Here is a 19,465-nt window from a genome sequence, read left to right as displayed (position 1 = left end):
GTGAAGAATGATGAGATAAAAAAGATTTTTTATCTTGTAAGCCTCTTGCAACAACAACTGAGGCAGCCAATGTGAAGAAACTTGTGGATGACTTCTTCAGAGACGATCTTTCGTGGGATATGGTTTCAGCAGTTTGTTCAGACGGAGCTCCAGTGATGCTGGGACGAAACTCTGGTTTTGGTGTGCTGGTGAAAGCCGATGCACTACACATCATTGTAATGCACTGTGTTCTGCACAAGCATGTGTTGACAACAAAAACCTTGCCTTAAAAACTGGCAGACCTATTAAAAATTGTAGTAGAATATGTGAACTTTGTAAGAAATAGTGCCCTGAAGCACTGCATCTTCAAAGAGCTGTTTAATGAAATGATCTCTGAATTCGAGATACTTCTGTACCATTCTAACGTTCGGTGGTTATCCCAGGGAAAGGTGCTGAATTGTGTTTTTGCCATGCTTGTGGAATTAACCCTGTTTTTGCGAGAGCACCAACACTGTCATGCAGATTGCTTTGAAAAATCTGAGTTCATTCTCATTTTGGCGTACATGGCCGATATCTTCAATGCTCTCAATCAACAGATGCAGAGCAGTGAAGTCAACATCATCAAAGCGGAAGAAAACCTGAAGGCTTTTCAAAAAAAGCTACCATTACAGAAACTACAAACAGAGAATGATAACTTCTCAAACTTTCCCCTGCTGGACGACTGTGTAAGTAAGATCGAAGATGTGTCTGAAATCTGAGACATTTTTGTACCCGGGGAACTGAAGCAAGCAATTGCCATGCACTTAGATGAGCTCGCAAAGTCTCTTGATGGATACTTCCCCACCAGAGTCATATCCAGTATGGGTGAGACAGCCATTCACGTTTAGTGTTGCAACAGCAGATGTCAATGATGAATACCTCGACAAAATCATTGAACTTCAGCAGAGCCAGGTTCAACAGCAACTTTACCCTTGACCACTCTGTGTAGCGTTCTGTTGATGGCTACATATTGGCTGGCACAGATCCAGTTTCCACTGCTGTGCCATATCTTGATGTGGTTCCTCTACTTTTTCCTTTATCTCCAACTCTCATACATCAACTACAATCAGACATGCATCATCCATCCATTCTCACACTCTGTCTTCATGTATGGCATTTGTCCAGTTCCTCACCAGGTTAAGTGGACTTACTCTACATAAGGCTTCTTTGATATTCCATCTTGTTCCTCATTTTATTGGTAAACTGCTGCTATTGATCTGTCTGATATGGTTATTATCCTTCCCATCCTACATCCTCACTTTTTTGACCAGAACCCTTTGGTTTTTCTCTGTTGATTAGTTGTTGGGCAGTTTGTCAGCCATGTTTTAGTTTATCAGTTATGCTTGTGTCTTTCACTTGCCAGTCTTTTCCATATCGTTTTTTTCCTTCCACAGTTTCTGTCATCTTTGCCTAGATTCACCCTCCTTAGATTCCCTAGATTGGAATTTCAATTTTTGTCCTGCATGCTCTTACCAATGCTCCATTTGAACCTTTATGTTCATGTTTATTATATCACCTTTCCTGCTCATGTTAATAAACAGACATTCTCATTCACATGTGTTCCCAACTAATGTCTGTTGCATTTTGTTTCATAATTCCTGTGTTCTCATTTTCTAGATTGTTTGTTTCTACCCAAAATATCTGCTGCCTCTGTGAGTAATTCTGCATTCACACCCATCTACTTTTTCTATCCTATATTTCTGATTCTTCTGACCTGTACTGCCTCCTATCTCAATCATGCTTTTCCACTGATAAATGACATGGACTCAGTGACAGGTTTAGGGGAGGTTAACTAACACCACCACCTCTTTTTAAGTTTGGAAAAGATTGTCACATTTTTCAAAATTTGCTATTTAATATTTAATCTGTTTATGAATTCTTCCCTTCAGAGCTGGGATGCATGAGTAAATTGCCAAGACATTTTGGGTCATTGGTATGTGAAGAATATTTATCTTGATGTCAATGTTCTCAAACCCGTGGCTGTTCATTTGGCTTTGGATTATTTGTTTTTTCTTGCTAGTTTCCAGCAGGTTATGATCCATTCTAACATATCTACCAGGTGGCTTCTATCAATCACCCAGGGGGACAAGGTTTCATTCCCTGTGTTTTTCACTATGGATCTTCTTTCTTGGGCACAAACACATCAAATTCTTTTGATGGTATGTTATGTCACAAATGCTTTCCCTCTCTTGGTCGATCATCTTTTCCATCTAGATTTCATTTTCCCCTGGTGTAGTTTCTCCATAGTGACATTTTTTGTATGACTCTGTCTGCATCTATATATGCCTCTTATTGATCCCTTTGCCACCTCCCTCAATCCTAGTTACCTTGGTTTTGATCCATGGTTCCCTGTCCTCCAGCCTTGGCTGTCAATTTCTTCAGACAAGATTGGTGTCATCTGTTCCTTTATGTTTACCCTCCCATTGATTTACTTCTTCGGGTGGTTTCCATCATCCATGCTACTCCTTGGTTACCTCAGTTCATCTGACTTCACATGGTTCCTCCACTTCCTCTTTCCTTCTGTCCCAACCAGCTTCATCTTACACTGTCCGTCCTTCATCTTCCCAGATAGAATGCAGTATAAAAAAAACAACTAATCTTGATACAGAAAAGAAGTACTTATCAGAAATACATTTTCATTTATGAAGATCATAACTCTTTTAGCATATGATTGAGTTTTGTTATCAAATTTACTTTTGGGCCTAAAATAATTATTCTAATATAATTATCAGTCCATACAGCATGTACATAACTATCCATACATTATTGTTAAATATGACTAACTGATGTCATAAATATAAATTTCATTATGTAATTTTCATTGCATTGTTTCATATTTATATACTTTTTTTGTCACATCCATGTGATATTTGTAAATAAGACTTCTTTCATTTCAGAGTTATATATTTAAAAATGGTATATTTTTACTTTCCAACCATATATACATTTGAATATAAATTTGTGAATTTTCTTAAAGCCATGCTAGATGTTAATATTAGAGACCTATTTTTCAATACAGCTAATTAATTGTGCACATGGTATCTTTTCACATTGAGCTAGGAAATATTATTTTTTAATTCAACATCATAATAGTTACTAATTATAGAAATCTAGTAGTTGGTAGTGAGGCGTTATATACAGTTTTTGTGTATGCACGGACTATAATACTATATATTTAGTGGTGATTTTTAAGACAAAGTAACACTTTACTATCAAAATATGTGGAATTGGTTCATATTATATATACTCAAGAAGCACTTTTTACCAATTAATATGCTGGTGAAATATATGTGTAAGCTTCAAAACTAGTATCAGACTAACATTTTAAGATATATATATATATTGTATTTGTACATATTGTGTACATATGTTGTATTGTGTGATGTACACATTTTTATACTAAACTATAATTTTGATTGATTTTATTCATCTGATTCAGGTGGTTGAAAAAGATCAAAAACATATTGATTTTAATCAAGCAGAAATGTGATTGCAGCAAGTTAAGGATGATTTAAAGTCTAAGCAACTGGACCAAGAAAAAGTAGAAAACTGATTGATAATAAAGAAAAGTAAATAAATACGTTTAATTCTGATCAACGTGTAATCACAACTTAAAATGTGCTCAGGGTTATTCAAGTTATGTTCTGTTTCATTTATATTGCTCAATAGCCACCCTTACCCTGTGTTGCCCAGGTCCAATGTTTACTAATTTTTAAGCAGAAAGGATCAAAATGTAATTTTTTTTGCAGGAATACAGTTTTATAACAACAGGTCTTTTAAAAAATATTGTATAAAAAAAGCCTGAACTCTTTTTCAACCATTTAGTTAGTATAATCAATCATTCTCTCAGCTAGCCAAACAATTCAACTTATTTTGTTGCAAAGACAGTATTTAGAAACTCGCACAAATATATATGGTTTCAGCATAAAATTAAACCCTTAATTTTAAAATGTATTATTTGAATTGTGAACATTTTTTTGTTTTTACTCTGCATAATATCAATGATTGTACTTTCCTCATTTTTATTATATTGAAGCAATTGATTTATATTGTATATTTATTATAATTTTAATAATTTTATTAATAAATTTATTATAAATTTAATAACGTTAATACCAGATGTTGGTTATTGATGCTTAGATACCTATTTTAAATAGTTAACAAACCTTTTTATGTTCAGTACATTATTGCAAAAAACAGTAATATTGCCAGTAATATAGAAGAGGTGATGTTATTTTTGGGGAAAAATTAGATAATATGTAATAAATATGCTTTATTTTTAACAAGTTATAAGTTATTTAAGTTGTGTGCATTGTTCAAGTACAAGTAACTTATAAAATATGGTTAGTAATTAAAGATTTGTTCTGTCATTGAAATGAAAACCTAAGTCGGTTTAACTGATGTCTCGTTATAGAAGGAATTTTATGTAGCTTTCAAAAAAAATGCTACTTTACTATAATTTTCAGGAACAATAACATAATTGGTAAAGAGAATATGGAAATTTTCTAAATCTTTGGTGTGTTCCTGTATCTTTTAAACTTCCCTGTAAATACTGTTGTCCTTCTCAACAAGAGCTAAGTCTTATCACTTTCCTATAAAACTCTAAATTACTTCTCACACCAATTTTTTTTCACTCTCTGTTGATGTAAATAACATATAATTTGCTCCAGTAATTTTTTTGTACTTGAGCTTTATTAGTTGTTCATATCACATTCTGGAGATTATAAATGCTTAAGAAGGAGCAATACAATCTGAGTAGCCCTCATGTGGCACAGTGGTGTGTCTGTGGACTAACATACCTAGAAACTGAATTTTGATACCCACGATGGAGAGAATAGATAGCCCATTGTGTTAATTTGTTTTAAATTAAAAAACAAACAAAAAAATACAATCAGAGGAAGAGAAAGATTATCATTTGAGAAATAGAACATTGTGAATTATCATTCTAACATGTTAAAGTTTCTGTGGTAAACATGAACCAATGCTTTAAGGTAAGCAGAAAATTTCTAAAAAATGTTTGTTATTTACAGGCAAGACTTCTTCAAGCAGTACAAAAATATAGGTTGAAGTGATTTTTGTTGCAATTTACTCTAATTAAATGTTATAAAATAATAAGATAGAAATTAAAAAAATTAGTAAAACAGCATTGATATAATTTTTAAATTATTTCTTACTTAAATGTGTAAATTTGATATATGAGTGTTCATTTTAATAGATGTGACATCAAATATGTGTTACATTATATTGACCAATTTAAATATGCTGTCATCATTTATTGTGAAATATATATAGTTTTATACAGGCTTTAAAGCTACAATCAGTCTAATTTATATTTGCATAAAATAAGGAAAACATGATTCAGTTAAATGATAAATATGCTTGATCTGTAAACCTCAGACCAGTTCTCACCTGAACATATTATTTCATGAAAATATTACTACTTATCCTAATAGTTAAATTCTAAACAAAAATGTAAATCATTTTATGCCTTGAAACTTACATAAAATACCACACATTCACAAACACAGCAAAACAAGCCAACATCAAATTAACATTAATGGCTTTAAAATTAGAGTAACATTAGTAGGAGAAGAGTAAAAGAAATGTTAAATATTTGTGAACAAAAACCAAATTAAAAAAATAACACAGTTCTCACCATGCATGTCTTATAAACTGGAACAAAGTGCTCATGGCATATTTCTTTATTAATTCACACAATGTACAACAGTTACCTGATGATGACCACATGAGTGGTCCAAATGTTTTAATTAAGTTAAACAAGAAATTAAATAAACAGTTCTCTCAGAAGCTGTATCTTTGAATGTTTATCTAAAGGTCATATACTTGTTTTATTTTTCCAATACAGTACCTGGACCCCTCGGTGTGGATTCCTTTACGTGGTGAGGGGACCTCCCAGGGAAGGTTCTGTTCTTTCAGTTTACCTCCTCTGGGATCTAAACATCCACCCACGTGTTTGCCGTGCATGGCGACCCGTGAAGGGGAGGAGAGGATCCTGGTGGTTGAGGGGTCTAACCCTAACACACCAGTTTGACCTTGAATATTTGTAGACAGGCAGCCTTTGAGTGGCCCCCCTTGGGTCAATTGGCTGGTCCACTTGGGCTAGAGTCAACCAAGTACCAGTGTTGTAAGTTCTCAACAGGTGTTGTGGAAATTGTGTCTGATGCTGGTGTTTGGGTATAGTGCTCACAAAACCCTGGCGTTGCTGCAATGTCCTTGCATGACTTTGTAGTGCGTCCCCTCGTAGGGCTCCATGGTGGGTGGGGTCAGTGGGTACCAAAATTTTCCTTTTTCCCTATGGATCCTCCTTCAAAAAATTTAAATAAAATAGTGAAAAAACAGTCAATAGGTAAACAACCATGTCTTGAAGACTCTGAGCAGCAATCTTCAACATCTGTAACACACTTACCTCATTTTCTTATATTATATTTTCTTTCAGAAAAACCTTTAGGGCAAATGTTCCCCTTTTTTATTTAGAAGGGACTAGATGGTCTTGCTGGCTCTCCAAGGTCAGTAAAGAAGCTTTGATCTGGAGACATGTTGGTTGAAACATCCACAACCCAACACAGTGAACTCCTCTTGAATTCAAAGGCAATTGGGGATATACCTGTTGAGGTTACCCCTCATGCTACCTTGAATTCATCATGAGGAGTTATTGTTGAGAGGGATTTGAAGAACGTCCCCGAGTCAGAGATTCGTGCTGATCTCTCCACAAAAGGAGTTTCTGCAGTGAGGCACATCTCCACTTGCAAAGATGGAGTTACACTGCCAACAGATAACCTCGTTTTGACATTTACATCACAATGTGCACCTACCACCATCAAGGCAGGTTATCTAATTTGGAGGGTACGGCTGTACATTCCAAACCCTCTCCAATGTTTCCAGTGTCAGAGGTTCATCCACTGAAAGATGTCTTGTCGTGGTTCCCTGACATGTGCTCATTGTGGTGGCAAGGACCATGATGCCTACGAGTGTGACACGGACCCACATTGTGTCAACTGCAATGGTTCTCACCCTTCCTACTTTCCTTCTTGCCCAAAATGGTTGGAGGAAAAAGAGGTGCAGCGTTTGAAAACGACTCATAACATTAGTTATCCTGAGACTCGGAAATTGTTGTCTGCTACTTCATCTTGGACATATGCTGCTGCACTTCATTCCACAACTACAGTGGGAGTGCAGACAGATCTCTGTGCTTCCAAGAGAATTGTTTTCAAAACAAATGAAAAGCCTTTTGACCTCCATGGTTAAAAAGTTTGATGAATCGACTTCCACACCCATTTCTGTTCCTCCCATACATTTCAACAAACCTCAAGATCCACATCCTTCAGTTTCAAATACAGCCATTTCTTCTGATACATCTTTTTCTCCCACCCCAAGATGCAAAACAATCATTTGTTCGCATCCTCAGTCACTGGAATCCCCTTCCAATAACAAAGACCTGCCCAATCGACCCAGGGCAGGATCCATGGAGGCCGATAGACCTCCTCCGACTAAGGATAGTAAAGAAAAAAGAAGTGGTCCTAAACAGAAGAGTTCTCCAGCCACTTTGCCTACCCATCATTAAAAATGGCCACCTTGATACAATGGAACTTTCGAGGTTTACGTTCTAATCTGGATGATATCAAAACACTGATTGCTTCCTACCATCCTGCATGTCTTTCCTTACAAGAAACATTTCTAAAACCAGCTGATACAGTCACCATTCGGCAGTTTTCTCTGTACAGAAAAGACAGGCTGTGTGATGGACGAGTACATGGATGGGTGGCACTATTGGTTGATCAGCACATGCCCACCTTGTCTTTGTCATTCAACACACCCTTGGAGGCCGCAGCCATCCGTGTTTCCTTGGGTCATACCATCACTGTTTGTTCTCTCTACGTGTCCCCTGGAGACACATATGATCAATCAGACCTTGATGCTCTCGTTGAACAGTTGCCGTCTCCCTCTAATCCTGAGGTCTTAAATGGATATCATCTCCTCTGGGGAAGTGCTGTTATTGATAGGAGGGATCGCTCTGTAGAGCGTACGCTCTCTGATCACAATCTTTTTCTTTTCAACACTGGTTCTTCCACTTATTTTCATGCACCTAGTCAGTCCTTTACTGCTATTGATCTCTCGGTTTGTTCCCCTTCAACATTCTCCCATTTTGCATAGAGGGTCGACACTAATCCGCTAGGAAGTGATCATTTTCATATACTTTTGAGAGAAACTGGCCGTGGTCGATGCCACCCTACCCACATGCCCCAGTGGAAGCTGAGCAGACTGGTCCACTTTCACTGCTCTTGCAGAACTTCATCCTGCCATCATGAATCAGCCATCAATAGGTGACTGTGTGGCAGCAGTAACTGACTGTATTATACAAACAGCTGCTCAATGTATTCCTAAAACCTCGACACGTTTTCCATGATATTCTCGTCCGTGGTGGAATCCTGCTTGGCACTGAAGGCTCAAAAAATGGACCTGGAATACTTTCCGTAGATATCCCACACTTTCGAACTGCATCGCTTTCCAGCAGGCCCGTGCATGTGCTAGGTGGGTAAGACGTCAAAGCCAGAAGGAATCTTAGATTAAGTTCACAACTAGCATATCTTCTATCACTAGTTCCAAGGTCATATGGGACAGGATTCGAAAGGTCAGTGTGCACTACAATTCTGTCCCCCCTCTCGATCTTACTATCTGATGGCCAAAAGGTAGCTGATGTCCGGAGCATTTCCGATACTCTAGGTGAAAGCTTTTGCCGGGTATCTAGCATTTCTGCTTGTTCCTCCACCTTCTTAGCCATCAAGACTCGGGCAGAGCGTTCACCTCTTTCCTTTCAAATTGACTGTCTCTTTGACTATAATTGTCCCTTTACACTGGTGGAACTGAAAATGGCCCTTCATTGGTCTGGCAGTACATCTGTTGGACCTGATGATGTACACTATGACATGCTGCACCATCTATCTCCTGCTTCTCTTGATGTCCTTCTAATTGTCTTTAACCAGATCTGGCAGGAGAATGATTTTCATGATGCCTGGCTCCAGGCTATTATTTTACCTTTCTCTAAGCCTGGGTAAGATCCCAAGATTCCTTCAAACTACCATCCAATTGCTTTCACGAGCTGTCTCTGTAAGACCTGAGAGAGGATGGTTAATGCTCGTCTTGTTTGGTTCCTTGAATCAAACAACCTCCTCTCGTCTACCCAGTGTGGGTTCTGACGACAGCACTCCACCACGGACCACCTAATTCGACTTGAAACATCAATCAGAGAAGCCTTACTCAAATGCCAACATCTTGTTTCAATATTCTTTGACATTGAGAAGGCTTATGACACAACATGGAGGTATGGCATTTTGTGGGACCTCCATGTATATGGGTTACATGGCTATTTACCCATGTTTCTTAAAAATTTGTTAATGGACAGGAGATTCCAAGTTCATGTAGGTTCAACACTTTCCTCTTCTTTTTTACAGGAACTTGGGGTCCCTCAGGGCTGTGTTTTGAGTGTCACACTTTTCAATATAAAGATAGATGCCATCACTGAACAACTCCCTCTCACTGTTGCGAATGAGCTCTATGTCAACGACTTTCACATCTCGTGTCAGTTGTCGAACATGAGATATATTGAGCAGCAACTACAAACTGTCCTCAATTATGTACTGAAGTGGACTACGGCAAATGGCTTTAATTTTTCTCTCTCTAAAACATTTGCATGCACTTTTGCCACCAACTGGGTATCCATCTTGATCCTGAACTCCGTATTGGTGAAGTTTCACTGCCAGTGGTCCCTGAGACCAAGTTCTTGGGGCTTATCTTTGACCGTAAGTTGATCTTTATACCACACTTAAAGCAGCTATGGGTCAAATGCACAAGAGCACTGAACATCCTCCGTGTCCTCTCTACCGACTGTTGGGGAGTGGATCGATGTTCTATGTTAAAGGTATATCGTGCTCGTATTCAATCAAAACTCGACTATGGATCAATGGTCTATGGCTCTTCCAGACCCTCGGCCTTAAAGATGCTGGACCCCATTCATTATCAAGGACTTTGACTCTGCACTGGGGTTTTCTGCACCTCTCCAGTTTAAAGCTTGTACGTAGAATCACATGAATCACTTTTCTTCTCTGCACCTTCGCCGTTTGCAACTGTGTTTACTATATTCTTTGAAACTTCATTCCTTACCAAAGCATCCATGGGGATGTGTTTTCCTTCCTCAATGGGCCATACCTTTTCAGAACAAACGATTTGCCATTGCTCCTTTTGGCTTTCGCATCAAGGCACAATTGGATGAATTGGGTTTGTCCTTGGATAACTTTGCAGAATCCACTGTTCAGCCCATCCAACCATGGCTTATTACAGCCATCAAATGTAACCTGTCTTTCAGTCATCTGAAAAAGGCTGATACTCCCGATTGGAAGTACCGTCTATTATTTACTGAACATCTTTCAAACAATCATTCCGTTCCAATTTATACGGATGGTTCCAAATCAGGTAATTCTGTGGGCTCTGCCATGGTTTGTTGCGGTTCGGTGGTTGCGTGCAGAAGCCCCTCTCCAGCTTCTGTGTTCACTGCTGAACTGTATGCCATATTTCTTGCCCTGGATCACATTGAAGCTGAGCAGTACTCCAACTGCACTATTTATACTGACTTGCTTAGTTCTCTACTGGCCCTGGAATTGCTTCACGTTGGCTCACACCCTGTTAAAAAACCGACTGGCTCATTTCTCATTAACATCTACTTTTATCCAGTTTTTCTGGATACCAGGCCACGTTGGTATTTGTGGGAAAGAGCTTGCAGACACAGCAGCTAAATCTATCTGCTCTGGCACTCTTACTACTGTACCTGTTCCATACATGGACTATGGTCCTGTATTCAAGGCTCGGCTCCATGCCAGCTGGCAGTCCACTTGGAGTGAGCAATGCGACAACAAGCTTTTTCAAATAAAACCCTATATTGGGCTTTGGGCATCTAGCTTCCAAAAGGTTCGGAAGGAGGAAATTGTTCTAACTAGACTACGCATTTGTCACAGTTTTTTAACTGATCATTTTCTTTTATCTGCAACTGTTGCACCAGTGTGTAGTTTGTGTAACACTCAAATCACTGTAAGCCACATTTTACTTTCTTGTCATCGTTACGACTCTCAACGATGGCACTATTTTGAACATCTTTTGTCTCTGGGTTTGTCTGTAACATTGGACAGTGTTATTGGTGACGGTGACACTGTCAACCTTGATAAAGTTTTTAGTTTTTTAATGGCCATTAATTTTTTTAATATCATTTAAGTGTTGGATATTTATTCATTACACCTTTTTAATTGTGGCTCCCTTTTAAGAGTCTCAATCTCTCTAGTTCAGTTTGAAATTGGAAAATGGCGAGAACATTAAATAACTCGACATCAGGACTGGAAAGGTGACTGACGGTGGTTCTTGTACTTACCTGTTAGTCTTCCTGGCAGGTTATGATTGTTATGAACTTATGATCATTACCATTTTGCCAGGGAAAGTCCTTTACAACTTCTCTTACTCTGCTTTCTCTCTTAACATTGTAGACTAGGTGTCAATATTGGTTTTCTGCTTTTTTCTGTTTTTCAATGGTGTTTTGTTTTATCTTCATTTCTTTTTCTGTATTTTACTACATTTAATTTATTTTTACCTTTTAACCGGACGTTTGGCACAGATGCCTAGCTGCTTTGTGCCATAAAACACTAAATCAATCAATCAATCAGTATCTGGAGCTGTAATGACCAATGTTCTATTCAAGCAGAACATACGTGAAGCCATAGCAGTTATTGGAATCACTCAAATTCACAACTTGTAGAGGGTTTTCTTCATATCTTAATAGTATAAATATTTAGATTAATCTATTTTTTGTAGGCAGAATAATGCAATGAAATTGAAGTTAGTCAGTACTCTAGTTTTTTGCAACAACCTGAAGCACAAAGTTTTTAAACAGCAAGTGAACTTAGAGGAAATACAAGAGCGATGCAGTTTACAAGACCAACACTTGGAGCATTTGGAATCCATACTTGCTGATAAAGAAAAATATTAAAAACAGTTACAAGAACGATACGAAAAAGTTATACAAGAAAGAAATAGAAGGTTGTAAAATGTATTTTCTGAATGTTTAACTGATTGAAAAGGTTGACAAGCAGATGGTTAGATTGTGTAATATAAAAATATAATGATAGTGGACAAAGTTAGCTGTACTTGTACTAGAAATATAAATAAATAAATCAGGGATTGAAAATTAATGACAAAACTAAATAACCACATTAAATTGATATGTTAACTTCAGTTAATGTAACTAATGTAATATCTAATTGTCAGGTCTTAGAGAAAGAATCACATATAAATCAGTCACTAAAATTAGTTTTGTGGTCTAGGATAACATTGATAACTGAAAGTGAGAAAAATGTAGGCTTTTGAAATTAACCTCTCCCATCTCCCAGTTAAGAAACAGTAACATTTATTTAATTATATTATCATTAATAACTTCATGTGATTATAAAATACTAAAGTAACAAGTTAATTAATAGCTTCTCCTTATAATGGGTTAACGTTAGCTCAGGAATAAGTTAATAATATCATTTGTAATGGATAGTTTAATATTGGATCTTTAAGGCAACTGAACTGATTGTGTATATTTAGGTAGCAAAGTATAAATCACATCAGATTCAGAAATGTATATTTTTATATTTTAAATATAGAGATTGTAGCTGTTACTAGTTAAACACTGACACCAGTCTGTCCACTTCTGATGATGATGATGATGTAATCAAACCATATCTAGAGTTAGAAATTTATATCTTTAGTTATTATTCTTTTCTCTCTTTTGACTCATTTTCTCTGCAACTGGCAGAACTTTGACCACTTGATACTTTGCATTTAAAAGCAAGCTTTGAACCTGATGTTTCTGACATCTAGCCTTTAAGATATGTTCAGTCTCAACAGAAATTCTGCTGGATGTTCTTATAGTTGCTGGTGATAACTAGCTTTGTAACAATCTCTATAGCAGTGCTTCTCAGCTAGATTTGTCAGATGACTCGCATGCCCATGCTTTGATTGTTGTGAACCTGACCCCCCCCTCCCCATTATGTCTACAAGAATAAAAAATATAGTTAATTATAATTCATAATAAAGGTAGTATGTGCACTTTCAGGCACTTCAGGGATTAAATATATGTATGTGTGTATATATATATATGCATTCAGCACAAACAGCTTAATTTTGACTGCTGTGTAAGGAGGTCATGACCCACTCTTAGAGAAACACTTCTATTTTGATACTGAATTGCTATAAATAATATCATGATCTCAGGCATAGTTTAGTAAAAATAGTATACTTCTATAAAAGAAGAAAGTCATTGGATCTCTTTCAGTTTTTAGGTTGATGAATGCCTTTGGATTCTTCATGCAACATTATGTGTTCCAAAACTTGAAAGAAGTATAAGGAAATACCTGGTGTGTGCCTACCAGATATGGAATACTGTACATGGTTTAGTTGTCTCATACATTTAGTATTGATTATATATAATTTTAGGCACAAGCCCATAGCACTGGCTGAGTGACATTAAAAAAGTATACTGTTTTTATAAATTTAAGAAATAAATATTGGTGGGGCAGTTTTAAATTTTGTGGTATTTTATTTCATAAGTGAAGTGTTGTATTTAAAGAAAACTGATTGATGAAAGGAATCCCAATTGTAATTCTTAGAATTTATGAGTGAAGTTAAGAAAAATATGTTATAATTGGTTAACCACACTGCCTCTGCAGGATTCAGTGCTGACTAGTATCCAGCTCTGTCCAGCAAGATGGAATATAACAAACATAATGGTGACCATATTTATTAGCTTTCACGAACAATTACAATTACGGTTAGATAAGTGAACTACAATGATGTATGAGGCTGAGATCTAGTATTATCTCATGAATGAGCATATTTAATGTTGTAGTATAAATGTTTTGAAATATTTTTATTACAAAATATAAAATTCTGTAAAAAAACAGTTAAAAATTGCTCTCAATTTAAATCAGGTGAGACATTTTTAATATTTTGCACAATTGATAATTTTGGCAAGGTGTGTACTTTCCATTATTTTTACTTATGTAAGTGACAAAGGTTTAGGTGTAAATAAGTATAGCTTATAATTTAATTATAAATAATGTTTAAGTGTGTAAATAAGTATAGCTTATAACTTAATTATAAGTAATGTTAAAGTGTGTAAATAAGTATAGCTTATAACTTAATTATAAGTAATATTAAAGTGTGTAAATAAGTATAGCTTATAACTTAATTATAAGTAATGTTTAAGTGTGTAAATAAGTATAGCTTATAACTTAATTATAAGTAATGTTTAAGTGTGTAAATAAGTATAGCTTATAACTTAATTATAAGTAATGTTTAAGTGTGTAAATAAGTATAGCTTATAACTTAATTATAAGTAATGTTTAAGTGTGTAAATAAGTGTAGCTTATAACTTAATTATAAGTAATGTTTAAGTGTGTAAATAAGTGTAGCTTATAACTTAATTATAAGTAATGTTAAAGTGTGTAAAGAAGTGTAGCTTATAATTTAATTATAAATAATGTTAAAGTGTTTCCAATATGTCATTACTGAGCACAGAATGAACTATACATTTTATTTTTCTGAAAACAGAAGTTGAGATATTACAGTTTATAGATTCATATATATACTGTAAAGATACATGTTATAACATTTTAGTTCATGTGTGAAAACTTATACATCAAAAATCTGTTTCAAACTATATTTTCCAACTGCTTTTAGACCTTATTGAGAGAGAGAAAGAAGTCTGTATTTCACAGCATAAATCACAGACGTTGTGTGGGTTTATTCTTTCAGGTCAGCTCTTTCTAGTTTGGAAGGATCTCACTGACAATACTCTAATAATTCATCAGTAATACTTTTATTGTAATTTGTGTGTCATAACAAAAAAGTTCATTTATATAACTTCAAATCCATGGTTATTAGACAAGCACTACACCATTGAACCAGTTAAGCGTGCTTACAATGGCCTAAGACAAACAAAAGCTTCAGTGAACAATAAGTCAATTAGATTTTGACAAATAACAATAAATTTAATTTTTATTAATATACAAGGTTTACAGTGTCATTTCTATTTATTTTCTAAAGATGATTATAATTTTAAAATGTAAGATGTGATTTCTTTGTTTTTTAGATAACCTTCTTACTAAAGCACAGTCTGAATTACATGTACCGGATGAAGTGAAAAAAATAATAAACATCAGGTTGAAAGAAGAATTTCAAAATTTGAAAAAAATGAGAATTGTGTCCAAATCAGAAATAGAGTTAAAAGTTAAATTAGCTGAAGTTTAAAAAGAGGTAAGTTTGTGTTGTATTTTCTCATTAGTAGTTAAGTTTTAGTAAATATGAATCTATAAACCTGCTCAGAGACATGGCTTTAATATTAATTTCTCTGTTTGTTTTAGGTCAAGTTTCACTATGGTAGATAATCAAGTATTATATAGAGAACTTGTTCTTTAGGTCATATTTTACTATGGTGGATAATCAAGTAATGCCAGTGTATTTAGAATTTGTTTTTTAGGTTATGTCTTACTATGGTAGATAACCATTAAATTCTTCTTTAGGTCATATTTTACTATGGTGGATAATCAAGTAATGCCAGTGTATATAGAATTTGTTTTTTAGATCATGTCTTACTATGGTAGATAACCATTAAATACCAATATGTATCATTTGTTCTTTAGGTCATGTCTTACCATTGTAGATGACCAAGTAATACCAATACATAATTTGTTTTTTAGGTCATGTCTTACTATGGTAGATGACCGTTAAATACCAATATGTATCATTTGTTCTTTAGGTCATGTCTTACAATGGTAGATGACCAAGTAATACCAATACATAATTTGTTCTTTAGGTCAAGTTTCTGAAATTTATTACTTCTTTGTACCTACTATGACTTTCTTCCAAATCAAATCTAAGTTATTTCAAAAGCCTCTTAACCTGGTAAAGCAGACTATAGAAATTTAAGATTAAATTGAATTCTTAAACTGTTACTGTTCTAATATACAAGCATGTTTTACTGTCAGTGGATGTTAACATGATTACATCTGTTTTTGAAATATTTTGTCTAATTGAAGTATGATTTTTACACATAAACAGTCTGGTTTATATTAACAAGCCACATACTGAGGAAGTCATGAGGACTTTTTGTTTAAGGGAAGAAAAATGTTTCTTTTTTATTGTTGGTTACTAGTTGAATATGAACTTCTTAAGACAAACATTAGGATGTTTAATTGTTTTAACTATTGTTTCATGATCAAATTGTACTAAATGTTTTCTATGTATGTATTATCTATTGAATAATTTCATTAAAACAACTACTTTGAGTATGGTCTTGCCATAAGCTTGTATGTATTTTGTTTTTAATTGTAATTATTTTGATATAGCTATTAAATACAAAGAGAAATAGGAGAAGCTGGAAGAGAAACTCGAGAGGAAAATATGTTTTGAACTATAGTCAGTGTGATTCCACAGATGAGCAACTGAGAAAAAAAAATTGAAAGAGGTCATTGGTATTTCAGTTGTGATTATTTAGTGTGGGGAAATTATGAGTTATAGTTATTTGATTTTAATGTATTGTTTGAGTAATATATTTTAATTCATTTCTTTTTGCACTGAAAAACCTCAATTTGTGTATTTTGTTATTGTAGAAATTCTACAGAGATTTGATTGTGTTTGGTACAATGTCAATCAAGCTGATAAGATTGTTTTCATAATATGATTTAAATAGGTATTAACTGTTTTTTTCAAAATGTACATATCTCCACTCACACTACAGCTTTATTTGACTGCCTGGATTCCTTCCACTGGCCTTCCAAGCTTTACTGTGATTTTTCTCACTTTCTCCAGTCTTTTATACCTTTTTATTTCCAGCACACAGGTAAATTATGTCTCTCTTATCCTGCCTTTGATATTTAGAGGTGTACAACTATTGGTTGGAGGGGATCACAATTCACTTTTGCCTGTACATTTTTTATTCCATTAGCTTCTCAGTCCCTCTGATGGATGGTGGTAAGTTGAAGGAATTACAACACTGAAGGCTGGGTTTTGATTCCCTGTAGTGGACATAGCACATAGCCTAATATTGCTTTGCTTTCAAATAATCAACCAACCATCAAGAACTGGTTTTCATACAATATAATTTTAAAATGTATAAGTTGCCTCTTTTTTATTTTCTTTAGTTGTTTCATCAAAAGTGTAATGGTTTGGGTCCTTCCCTAGTTCATTTTGAGCCTACATATTACTTGATGGCTGAAAGTCTGGGATTGAATATCTATTTTTATCTCCATCCATGAACATTGTGGTTCATTTAGTGCAGTTTCCTGTTTAATTATATGAAGGGAAAGCTATGTTTTTGTCTGCAATGGTTGTAGAAACTACATAGTTTTGGCTTCCACTGCCATGTCGAAGCATATTCCAACTCTCAAATAATGCAGCTGGTCCTCAAAATTAGAAGTTCTAAGGCAGAGTTTGTAGTTACCCTAAATAGATTAGTTTTCCCTGGTGAGATTGGTAAGTCTATGGACTTACAACTCTAAAGTCCAATGGGTTTCTTTTCCACACCCAACTTTGTTGAAAGACTCTTTGGATCAACAGCTTCATTAATGACAAACTGCACCACTGTTAGTATTGGTTGGTTCAATTGTCACCTCCTTTTCAAGAATCCTGACCACTGACATCAGCCCCTTCACAGATCGTGATTACAGTGTTCTGACTGAGCAACAGAGCTTTTGGATATGTATGAAATATATTCTTGGTACCAATGACTTGAAGTGCAGTTTAGTCATTCTATTTCAGGGTTTTATGGACATGTGTGAATGGGATTCTTCTGCAGTAAATATCTGTGATTTGTTAATGGTAAATTTGAACAGTATATTGATAGCACACAGTTCACTTCTTTGGAATATATTACTTTAATACAAATGGTTTGTGTACTGTTGATTTATTATTCAGATTTATTCCTAGGAATTCACAGACACCTACTGTAGAAGAATCCCACCCAAACATATCCATAAAACTCTGACATTTGATGAGCCAACTAATAGTATACAGTGGGAAATGGTAGTAGAATAAGACATGAATGACAGAAGAAGTAGGCCTACATACACAGAAATGTAGTAGTAACAAAAACAGTGTAGAGGCTACAATCATGCTATGTAACCATAACAACATATTTTGATAAATGGGATGAAAGAGGTGAGTGTCTTGGTCTAAAAGGTAGTGATCTACAAGAGTTTGTTAGACAACAATAAGAACCAGAGAGAGGGAAGAGTGTAGGTAGGTAAGAGAAGAAGAAAGACTAAAAGAAGAAAATGAGAAAAAAGACTGAAAATATAGCAAATGAGAAAAAAGAAACAGAGAGAGAGGTAAGACTGGAAATAGAGAGAATAAGAGCACAAATTGAGATCATTAACCTCACCCAAGAAGGACCCAAGGATAACAATGTTGACAGGGCCAGCTGACCCAGCTCTCAAAATTTGCTGAACGAAAAGATGGCATGGATACTTTCCTGGAAAAATATGAAAGATTTGCCTAAAGTCAGAACTGGGAGAAAGTCAACTGGGCAGTCTGTTTCAGCCCACAGAAAAGAGCCTACAAGTATATGCAGGCATGACATCAGAAGATGCCATGGACTATGACAGATTAAAAGTGCTGAAATGATGTGAACTTACTGAAGAAGGTTTTCATCAGAAGTTTAGAGAAGTCAAACTTGATGCTGGAGAAACTATATTTAAGTTTGTGGCATGTCTACAGTGATGCTTCACAAGATGGACTGACATGATGAAATGTGACAATAGTTTTAAAGAACTGGTACATCTATTAGTATGTGAACAGTTCATGATCTCATTTTCAATTGAAATGTCACTGCTCCTAAAATAAAGAGCACCAAAAGATGTGGAGGAGTGATCAAGATGGCAGAACAGTATATGGAAATCAGTGGAGGGAATATAACTAGCAAATTAAAAAATATTAAGTGATGGCTTACCAGAAGCAATCGTCTACCAAAGAAGACAGAAGGTTAATAGACTGAAGAGAGAATTAATCCTATCTTTGTTTTAAAATAAGACACATTGTCAAAGAGTTCGAGTCCATTACCATCAGGTAACAGTGGAAATCTTAACATAAAGCAGGTGGGGCTATTTACAGGGATAGTGCTGGTAAGAAACAAGAAAATAGTAACTGGCACCATGGAGCAACTGTCAGAAGAAACAGAATCAAGAAAATGCAGAATTACCACAAGAGGGAAATACCAATTCCTTGATTGATCATTGTATGACAAATAGAAGACTCAAGTTATCAAATAGACCACCAGTACTAGTGACATCTGAAGCATGTGACAAACATTGAGAGGTGACACCAGATCAGAACTTGCTAGTAAGGGAAG

The 19,465-nt window shown here is 35.3% G+C and overlaps 1 protein-coding gene across 3 annotated transcripts in view; it reads left to right on the top strand.

Annotated features, from left to right (window-relative positions):
* LOC143244061 (protein FAM200C-like) overlaps positions 1–18,435 on the top strand; it is a 40,331-nt gene extending 21,896 nt beyond the window's left edge. For all 3 annotated transcript variants that reach the window (XM_076488085.1, XM_076488084.1, XM_076488082.1), the window contains 3 exons: positions 3,458–3,587; positions 15,212–15,375; positions 16,467–18,435. Coding sequence is in view for 1 of the 3 variants with exons in the window: in XM_076488084.1 (XP_076344199.1) it covers positions 3,458–3,533 (76 nt within the window). In the remaining 2 variants the exon portion in view is untranslated. The remainder of the gene's footprint in view (positions 1–3,457; positions 3,588–15,211; positions 15,376–16,466) is intronic.
* The last annotated feature ends 1,030 nt before the right edge of the window (positions 18,436–19,465 follow it).

This window comes from Tachypleus tridentatus, chromosome 2 (genome assembly GCF_004210375.1).
Source record: "Tachypleus tridentatus isolate NWPU-2018 chromosome 2, ASM421037v1, whole genome shotgun sequence".
NCBI lineage: Eukaryota > Metazoa > Arthropoda > Merostomata > Xiphosura > Limulidae > Tachypleus > Tachypleus tridentatus.
Note: the sequence above shows the minus strand (reverse complement) of the source record. Positions and strands in the feature narration are given on the sequence as shown.